At 41.8% G+C, this 10,783-nt stretch overlaps 1 protein-coding gene across 1 annotated transcript; it reads left to right on the top strand.

Moving 5' to 3' along the window:
* The first annotated feature begins 7,632 nt into the window (after nt 1-7,632).
* On the top strand, nt 7,633-9,986 carry LOC124656966 (chalcone synthase 2-like). The gene is made up of 2 exons (XM_047195611.1): nt 7,633-7,822; nt 8,977-9,986. Exons 1-2 carry the CDS (start codon nt 7,633-7,635, stop codon nt 9,984-9,986), a joined length of 1,200 nt encoding a protein of 399 aa, XP_047051567.1.
* The last annotated feature ends 797 nt before the right edge of the window (nt 9,987-10,783 follow it).

Below are 10,783 nucleotides of genomic sequence, written 5' to 3'. Positions count from 1 at the left end.
ATAAAATTCGTCTTTACGGACTGTTCTGTTTTGACAGATTCTGCCTTTTATTTCGCATTGCCTCTTTCGCTGTGTTGGATGGATTTCTTTGTTCCATTACCTTCCAGTAGCTTTGAGCAATGTCCAGAAGTGTTAAGAATGATTGTGTCACCTCTGAATATGTGAATTTTTGGTTATGCACTAACCCTCTAATGAGTTTGTTTTGAGTTTGGTGTGGAGGAAGTTTTCAAGGGTCAAGAGAGGAGGATGATATACTATGATCAAGAAGAGTGAAAAGTCTAAGCTTGGGGATGCCCCCGTGGTTCATCCCTGCATATTTCAAGAAGACTCAAGCATCTAAGCTTGGGGATGCCCAAGGTATCCCCTTTTTCATCGACAAATTATCAGGTTTCTTCTCTTGAAACTATATTTTTATTCGGTCACATCTTATGTACTTTACTTGGAGCGTCTGTGTGCTTTTATTTTTGCTTTGTTATTTTCATTCTCTGAATAAATACATGCTTGTGTGGGAGAGAGACACGCTCCGTTGTTTCGTATGAACAAATATGTTCTTAGCTTTATCTTTTAATGTTCATTGCGAAAGTTGGACTATTTCATTCATTGTTATATGGTTGGAAACGGAAAATGCTGCATGTGGTAATTGGTATAATGTCTTGAATAATGTGATACTTGGCAATTGTTGTGCCCATATAGATCATGTTTAAGCTCTTGCATCATGTACTTTGCACCCATTAATGAATAACTACATAGAGCTTGTTAAAATTTGGTTTGCATGATTAGTTTCTCTAGAGTCTAGATATTTTCTGGTTAAGGTGTTTGAACAACAAGGAGACAATGTAAAGTCTTATAATAGTTACAATATGTTCATATGTGAGCTTTGCTCCACCTTTTATACTTGAGTTTGCATCAAACAACCTTGCTAGCCTAGCCTTGTATTGAGAGGAATTCTTCTCGTGCATCCAAATCCTTGAGCCAACTACTATGCCATTTGTGTCCATCATACCTACCTACCACATGGTATTTTTCCGCCATTCCAAAGTACATTACTTGACTGCTACCTTTAAATTTCTATTCTTTGCCTTTACAATATATAGCTCATGGGACAAAATAGCCTTAAAACTATTGTGGTGAAGAATATGTACTTATGTGTCTTATTTCTTAATAAGTTGCTTGTTGAGCGGTAACCATGTTTCTGGGGACGCCATCAACTTCCACCTTTGTTGAATATCATGTGAGTTGCTATGCATGTTCGTCTTGTCTGAAGTAAGGGCGATTTTCATGATCAAATGGTTTGAGTATGCATACTGTTAGAGAAGAACATTGGGCCGCTAACTAAAGCCATGATTCATGGTGGAAGTTTCAGGGTGGACAACTAATCCTCAATCTCTTATGAGAATATTAACTGTTGTTGAATGCTTATGCATTAAAGAGGAGTCCATTATCCGTTGTCTATGTTGTCCCGGTATGGATGTCTAAGTTGAGAATAATCAAAAGCGAGAAATCCAATGCGAGCTTTCTCCTTAGACCTTTGTACAGGCGGCATAGAGGTACCCCTTTGTGACACTTGGTTGAAACATATGCTATGCAATCATAATCCGTGTTAATCCAAGCTAATTAGTACAAGGTGCGAGCACTATTGGTATACTATGCATGAGGCTTGCAACTTATAAGATGTATTATGCATAACACATATGATTTATTACTACCGTTGACAAAATTGTTTCTATGTTTTCAAAATAAAAGCTCTAGCACAAAAATAGTAATCCATGCTTCCCTCTGCGAAGGGCCATTCTTTTACTTTATTGTTGAGTCAGTTTACCTATTCTTTCTATCCCAGAAGCAAACACTTGTACCAACTGTGTGCATTGATTCTTACATGTTTACCTATTGCACTTGTTATATTACTTTGTGTTGACAATTATCCATGAGATAAATATGTTGAAGTTGAAAGCAACCGCTGAAACTTATATCTTCCTTTGTGTTGTTTCAAAGCTTTCTACTAAGAATCTATTGCTTTATGAGTAACTCTTATGCAAGTCTTATTGATGCTTGTCTTGAAAGTATTATTCATGAAAATTCTTTGCTATATGATTCAGTTGTTTACTCATTATCTTCATCATTGCTTCGAATCGCTGCATTCATCTCATATGCTTTACAATAGTATGATCAAGATTTTGATAGCATGTCACTTCAGAAATTATCCTTGTTATCGTTTACCTACTCGAGGGCGAGTAGGAACTAAGCTTGGGGATGCTTGATACGTCTCAAACGTATCTATAATTTCTTATGTTCCATGCTACTTTTATGATGATACTCACATGTTTTATACACATTATATGTCATATTTATGCGTTTTCCGGAACTAACCTATTGACGAGATGCCGAAGGGCCAGTTGCTGTTTTCTGCTGTTTTTGGTTTCAGAAATCCTAGTAAGGAAATATTCTCGGAATCGGACGAAATCAATGCCCAGCATCCTATTTTTCCACGAAGCTTCCAGAACACCCGAGAGCCAGCAGAGGAGGGCCACAGGGCCACCAGATGATAGGGTGGCGCGGCCAGGGCCTGGGCCGCGCCCCCCTATTGTGTCACCGCCTCGTCAGCCCTCCGACTCCGCCTCTTCGCCTATTTAAAGGTCCCTGACCTAAATCTTCGATACGGAAAAGCCACGGTACGAGAAACCTTCCAGAGCCGCCGCCATCGCGAATCCAAGATCTGGGGGACAGGAGTCTCTGTTCCGGCACGCCGCCGGGATGGGGAAGTGCCCCCGGAAGGCTTCTCCATCGACACCACCGCCATCTTTCATCACCGCTGCTGTCTCCCATGAGGAGGGAGTAGTTCTCCATCGAGGCTAAGGGCTGTACCGGTAGCTATGTGGTTAATCTCTCTCCCATGTACTTCAATACAATGATCTCATGAGCTGCTTTACATGATTGAGATCCATATGATGAGTTTGTAATCTAGATGTCATTATGCTATTCAAGTGAATTTTACTTATGTGATCTCCGGAGACTCCTTGTCCCACGTGTGTAAAGGTGACAGTGTGTGCACCGTGTGGGTCTCTTAGGCTATATTTCACGAATACTTATTCACCGAGTTATGATTTGAGTTGGATGTCTCTATGAAATTGTGGTGTGTTAGTACCTCCTATGAATGCTCAAAGTGACAGCGTGGGGTGTTCATTAGTACTTGGGAATGCATCTTTAAGGCTTGCCTACATGATGAATTAGTGTTCGTTATCTTGCCAGAGAGTAATTCAGAGTAGCATAGTTAAGTGCTTATTTATATCCCTTTATGATTACAATGTTGAGAGTGTCCACTAGTGAAAGTATGATCCCTAGGCCTTGTTTCCAAACACTGCAATCATCGCTTGTTTACTGTTTTGCTGCATCTTTACTTCCTGCAATATTACTACCATCATCTGCACGCCAGCAAGCACTTTTCTGGCGCCGTTACTACTGCTCATATTCATCCATACTACTTGTATTTCACTATCTCTTCGCCGAACTAGTGCACCTATACATCTGACAAGTGTATTAGGTGTGTTGGGGACACAAGAGACTTCTTGTATCGTGATTGCAGGGTTGCTTGAGAGGGATATCTTTGTCCTCTTCCTCCCCGAGTTCGATAAACCTTGGGTGATCCACTTAAGGGAAACTTGCTGCTGTTCTACAAACCTCTGCTCTTGGAGGCCCAACACTGTCTACAAGAATAGAAGCACCCGTAGACTTCACTTATGCATTAAAGAGGAGTCCATTATCTGTTGTCTATGTTGTCCCGGTATGGATGTCTAAGTTGAGAATAATCAAAAAGCGAGAAATCCAATGCGAACTTTCTCCTTAGACCTTTGTACAGGCGGCATAGAGGTACCCCTTTGTGACACTTGGTTGAAACATATGTTATGCAATGATAATCCGTGTTAATCCAAGCTAATTAGGACAAGGTGCGAGCACTATTGGTAATCTATGCATGAGGCTTGCAACTTATAAGATGTCTTATACATAACACATATGATTTATTACTACCGTTGACAAAATTGTTTCTATGTTTTCAAAATAAAAGCTCTAGCACAAAAATAGTAATCCATGCTTCCTCTCGCGAAGGGCCTATCTTCTACTTTATTGTTGAGTCAGTTTACCTACTTATTTCTATGTTAGAAGCAAACACTTGTGTCAACTGTGTGCATTGATTCTTACATGTTTACCTATTGCACTTGTTATATTGCTTTATGTTGACAATTATCCATGAGATATACATGTTACAATTTGAAAGCAATTGCTGAAACTTAATCATCCTTTGTGTTGTTTCAATGCCTTCTACTTTGAATTTATTGCTTTATGAGTTAACTCTTATGCAAGACTTATTGATGCTTGTCTTGAAAGTACTATTCATGAAAAGTCTTTGCTATATGATTCAGTTGTTTAAGTCATTGTCTTTACCATTGCTTTGAATCACTTCATTCATTTCATATGCTTTACAATAGTATTGATCAAGATCATGTTGGTAGCATGGCACTTAAGAAATTATCCTTGTTATCGTTTACCTACTCGAGGGCGAGTAGGAACTAAGCTTGGGGATGCTTGATACGTCTCCAACGTATCTATAATTTCTTATGCTCCATGCTAGTTTTATGACAATATCTACATGTTTTATTCATACTTTATATCGTTTTGATGCATTTTCCGGCACTAACCTATTAACGAGATGCCGAAGAGCCGCTGTCGTTGTTCTGTCGTTTTTGGTTTCAGTAAATCCTAGAAAGGAAATATTCTCGGAATCGGACGAAATCAACGCCCAATATCTTATGTTTCCCGGAAGCTTCCAGAGCACCGAAGAGGGGCCAGAGGGGAGCCAGGGGGCCCCACCCCACAAGGCGGCGCGGCCAAGGGGGGGCGCCCCCCTATGGTCTGGGCTCCCCAGGGCCCCTCCGACTCCGCCTCTTCGCCCATATAAGCCTTCGTGACCTAAAACTTCGGGACGAATAAGCCACGATACGGATTGACGAAACTCCAGAAAGACTCCAGGGACGCCGCCGCCATCGCGAAACTCCAATTCGGGGGACAGAAGTCTCTCGTTCCGGCACCTCGCCGGACGGGGAATTTCCCCGGAGTCATCTCCATCGACACCACCGCCATCTTCATCGCCATCGCTGTCTCCCATGATGAGGAGGGAGTAGTTCTCCCCGAGGGCCGAGGGCTCTACCGTAGCTATGTGGTTCATCTCTCTCTCCCATGTGATCTTTATGTGATCATGAGCTTTGTGATCTAGTTGAATATCATCTATGTGCTACTCTAGTGATGTTATTAAAGTATTATATTCCTCCTCCATGATGTAATGTTGACAGTGTGTGCATCATGTAGTACTTGGCGTAGGTTATGATTCTAATCTCTTGTAGATTATGGAGTTAATTATTACTATGATAGTATTGATGTGATCTATTCCCCCTTTCATAGCTATTGTTGACAGTGTGTATGCTATGTTAGTACTCGGTCTATATTGAAATGGTCTATCATGCACTCTAAGGTTACTTAAATATGAACACCGAATGTTGTGGAGCTTGTTAACTCCGGCTTGAGGGAGCTCTTGTAGCCCTACACAATGAATGGTGTTTGTCATCCAACAAGAGAGTGTAGAGAAAGTAGTATTTGTTTATTCAGTTATGTGATCAATGTTGAGAGTGTCCACTAGTGAAATTATGATCCCTAGGCCTTGTTTCCAAGCACCGAAACTCCGTTTATTTACTGTTCTGTTGCATGTTTACTCGCTGCCATCTTTATTTCAGATTGCTATTACCACTCATATTCATCCATATCACTTGCATCTCACTATCTCTTCGCCGAACTAGTGCACCTATACATCTGACAAGTGTATTGGGTGTGTTGGGGACACAAGAGACTTCTTGTATCGCAATTGCAGGGTTGCTTGAGAGGGATATCTTTGTCCTCTACCTCCCTGAGTTCGATAAACCTTCGGTGATTCACTTAAGGGAAACTTGCTGCTGTTCTACAAACCTCTGCTCTTGGAGGCCCAACACTATCTACAGGAATAGAAGCGTGCGTAGACATCGGTCTACATGAGGTTGCAGTGACGCTAGAACGGTACGCATGGATACCTCGGGGGTGCATCTACTTTGATACTTGAGCACGCGAATCCTCGCGAGGAAAAAACCTCCCAGAACTGAGCGGCATAACCTATCTATATGAGTCAGACGACTTCATCGACTGCATTAACATGTGCGATGTATTGACGTGGTCATCCTACTCATCAAGGGTATAAACTCATTACCTATACCTCAACATTTTTTCTTAGTTTGTTCATCTATGGTAATTTTCTTGTTTTGCGTAGCATGTTCTTCAACAGATTCATCACGAGGCTCCGGACCTCTACTGTAAATGTTTGTTCAAAGAGAGAATATTTATTTAACCCATGCATGGTTTACTCTACCGTAAATTGCTATATATACCATGCAGTCAAGAACACATAGCTCAGTTCCACTCGCGGCGCACATCTTGTTGGAAAAACAATGAAAAATAAAAACGCAAGAAGACATACCGAAAGTCAAGACAAGAAGAGGTACGACAAAAATGAAAGTAGGTGTAACACGGAAGGGGGGTTGAGACCGCACATTTAGCTCTTACTTTCCCTACCACCTTGTCGGCATCTTTGCATCTTCGTATTTAAATATGGCTCATTTCCCATCGCTCTTCCTCCTCCCACACCCACCCGCTGCAGAGAAGCCATCCCCGCTCTCTTGACTCCCCGCCTATATTTCATCTAGTAGGTGGTTCACCGTCATCGTTCCTTCCTCATTCCATTATTATCATGGATCTTGGTATTACATCCTGCCGTCCCTTTCTATCGGTGTTGGGCACATGCCGGTGTCGATCATGTCACTGTTGATCTTCCGCGGATCAACACTTCCCCTTTTTGGCAGTGGAGGGGATTGAGGAGGAGATTGGAGAAATTAATGATCCAACTAGGGGTTATTGAGCTCCTTTTCTCGAATTGTTTTGGATTTTAAGTGGTGTAAGGTAGCTTTGATGGTTAAATACTTCTATATGCAATATTTTTCTTCTTATTGTTGTTGATTCATGTATGGTATGTGGCTGGAGCATGCATATTGTAGTCACGGTCCGGTGATTACCCGTGAAGTCCTGCTAATCAGTAACCACTATGTTTAAATCATCACATGAAGGCTAAACTAAGCTAATTGTGCCATTATCAGTAAACTCTAATGTACAACTCTTAGTTCTTTGCATACTTATTAAGTTGGACGCATGCATGCAACACTCATTGCTCGTCGACCGTTCAGGCTCCATCGTTAAAACCGAGGAGCAGAGGCAAATCATCGGTTGAGGTTCTTTCGGCCTATACTTCATTAATTCACTTAGCTGTGACCCCTCCAGCAAAACCCCTCTTAAATGTTTTTCGTACTATACTTCATTAATGCACGTAGCTGTGACCCCTCCATCAATACCCCTCTTAATTTTTTTCCGTCCATTTATGCGCTTCACCAACTATATAAAGCTAGGTGAAACACATACTCAGACACCACAACCTACAGCGAGATAATTCTTCTATTCTTAGTATAGGTAGCTAGTACCCTGTAGCAGTCATTTGTTGTAGAGAGATCAATGGCGCCGGTGGTGCTTTCTGTTCTCGACATGATGAGGGCTCAGCGGGCCGATGGCCCGGCAACTGTGCTGGCAATCGGCACGGCAACGCCGGCCAAGTGCGTTTATCAGGCCGACTACCCAGAGTATTACTTCCGGGTAACGAACAGTGGGCACCTCCCTGACCTAAAAGAGAAGTTCAAGAAGATATGTGAGTAATACCACACATAAATATTAGTAGTTATGAATTTAACGATACTATTTTCTTGTACCAAGTGAAATATTTCTCATGTCTATTAATAGTTGAAGTTCATAAAGTTTGACAACATGTGGGCTGCTATAGGACATCACCTATTTTGAAACTCAGGAGGTAAGCGTTTGCAAGTGAGTCGAACAAATATTATAACAAAGAGAGCCAAAAAAAATCAGTTCTGTTTTTATTGAGGGTAAGAATTCTGTTTAATTGGTGATAAGAATTATGCCACACAAAAAATTATGTGTTATGAATTTAACAATATGAAAAGTATAATTTTTTGTTTCACTTGTTTGTATATTATAAAAAATGTTGATAAGAGTCTTACCACATAAAAATATTATTAGTTATGAATTTAACAATATTATTTTGTTGTAGCAAGAAAAAAATTCTCATTTCAATTAATAGTCAAAGCTTATAAAGTCTGACAGTTGCTATAGGACGTCGCCTACTTTGGAACTTAGGCGGTAAGTGTTTGCAAGTGATTCGACGAATATTATGACAGAAGAGAACAAAAAATGGAAGTTCTATTTTTGTTGGGGGTAAAAAATTTGTTTAATTGGTGATAAGAATCGTATCACACAAAAAATATGTTTTATGAATTTAACATTATAAAAAGTTACTTGATGCTAGATTGGGAGAAAATGTTGATGAAAGTCTTACCACACAATTTTTTTTATTAGTTTTCAATTTCACAATATTTTTTCTTGTATCAAGTGAACTTCTCATATATATTAATAGTCAAAGTTCAGAAAGTTCGACAACACTATAGGATGTCATCTATTTTGAAACTTAGGCGGTAAGTGCTTGCAAGTGAGCCCAACTCGAATATTATGACACAAAAGAACAAAAAACAATCAGCTTTGTTGTTTTATTGATGGTAACAATTATGTTTAATTGGTGATAAGAAATATGCAACCAAATATTATGTGGTATAATTTAACAATATTATTATAATTTGTCAATCCAAATAACTTTTCATATTTATGTAGAGTCTCAGATGTTAGAAAACTCTGAGTCTCTGACTGCACATACTCTACTACTAGTTTTGAATGTGTGGTAGTAAAGTGTGCGCATGTTGTACGCAGCTAACTCTTGTTGCATGCGTACAGGTGAGAGGTCCACAATTAAGAAGAGGCACATGCACATGACGGAGGAGCTCTTCCACCAAAACCCCCAGATGTGCGCGTTCGACGGGCCATCGCTAGACGCGCGTCAGGCCATCCTCGCCGGCGAGGTCCCTAGGCTCGGGGCGGCTGCAGCGCTTAAGGCAATCAAGGAGTGGGGCCAGCCACTCTCAAAGATCACGCATCTCGTGTTTTGCACTCGACAGGCCGTCGACATGCCAGGCGCCGACTACCAGCTACTGAAGATGCTCGGGCTCGACCCCTCTGTGAGGAGAGTCATGTTGTACCAGCATGGCTGCTTCGCCGGCGGCACGGTGCTCCGCGTGGCCAAGGACCTCGCGGAGAACAACCTCGGCGCGCGTGTGCTCGTGGTCTGCTCGGAGATCACGGCCGTCACCTTCCGTGGGCCCTCCGCCACAGGCTCGCACCTTGACAACCTTGTCGCGCAGGCGCTCTTCGGGGATGGTGCGGCGGCGGTGGTCGTCGGAGCCGATCCCGAGGAGCCCTTGGAGAGGCCGCTCTTCCAGCTGGTCTCGGCGAGCCAGACAATCCTTCCCGAGTCAGACGGCCTGATCGGTGCCACTCTCCGAGAGGCTGGCCTTAGTGTGCACATCAACAAGGATGTGCCCACCATCATCTCGAAAAACATCGAGAACGCTTTGGTCAAAGCCTTCGCTCCATTGGGCATCGACGACTGGAACTCCATATTTTGGGTCGCACACCCCGGCGGTCCAGCGATTCTAGACATGGTTGAGGCCAAGGTGAGCCTCAACAAGGAGAGGATGGGCGCCACCAGGCATGTGTTGTCTGAGTATGGCAACATGTCTAGCTCCAGCGTGCTCTTCATTCTCGATGAGATGAGGAAGCGCTCTGCCGAGGATGGCCACGGCACCACCGGCGAGGGCATGGACTGGGGTGTCCTCTTCGGATTCGGCCCTGGTCTCACCCTCGAGACCATCGTGCTACACAGTGCGCCTATCGTCGCCTCCGCATGATTCAGAATAAAGGAGGCAGCCGAATCATCTCTATGTTGAATAATTTACCTCACCGTAGTCTGTATTAGGCCATGATGACGAATGTTGAAGAGGTTATGTGCTATATATAATGTCTTGTCTTGTGTGATTATTATATTAATCTACTTTAAAAAATTAGACAATAATGTAAGAAATGCAGCATATCCCAACACTAACATAAACAAATATTTGTTGGCCAAAAGGAATTATCATAATCCACCGACGACAACAAAAGAACCATGTGTGGCTTATGCATTCAACCCTGCCTTAACATTGTCATAACAATAAGAAGAAAAAACACTATACCTGCTCATCTACATTATACATGTAGAAAAGAACAAACTAATAAGTCTCTGCCCACGAACTACGATATATGAGTGGTACAGGAGTTAAAGCAGTAGACGACTGACATTTGATGTACATTGTACATGTAGAAAAGGACAAAATAATTAAGACTCCGCCCACAAACTACAATATATGAGTGGCACCAAAGTTAAAGCAGTAGCCAAGTGACAATTGATATACATTGTACACATGTATAAAGAACAAAATAATTAAGGTTCTGCCCACAAACTATAATATATGAGTGGAAGCAGAGTTAAAGCAGTAACCGGGTGACATTCGATGAAAATTGTAAATGTACAAAACAACAAAATAATTAAGGCCCTGCCCATAAAGTACAATATACAAGTGGCAACGAAGTTAAATCAGTAGCTTAGTTACATTTGATGTACATTGTACAAGCAGAAAAGAACATAATAATTAAGACTCTGCCACAA

This window comes from Lolium rigidum, chromosome 5 (assembly GCF_022539505.1).
Source record: "Lolium rigidum isolate FL_2022 chromosome 5, APGP_CSIRO_Lrig_0.1, whole genome shotgun sequence".
NCBI classification, from domain to species: domain Eukaryota; kingdom Viridiplantae; phylum Streptophyta; class Magnoliopsida; order Poales; family Poaceae; genus Lolium; species Lolium rigidum.
The sequence above is the reverse complement of the archived record's forward strand: the minus strand, read 5'-3'. Positions and strand labels throughout refer to the sequence as shown.

Excerpts from the sequence above, each read along its gene's own strand:
- LOC124656966 (XM_047195611.1), top strand. The coding sequence starts at position 7,633 with ATGGCGCCGGTGGTGCTTTCTGTTCTCGACATGATGAGGGCTCAGCGG. Across the intron at positions 7,823-8,976 it reads AGAGAAGTTCAAGAAGATAT|GTGAGAGGTCCACAATTAAG; the intron begins GTGAGTAATACC and ends GCATGCGTACAG.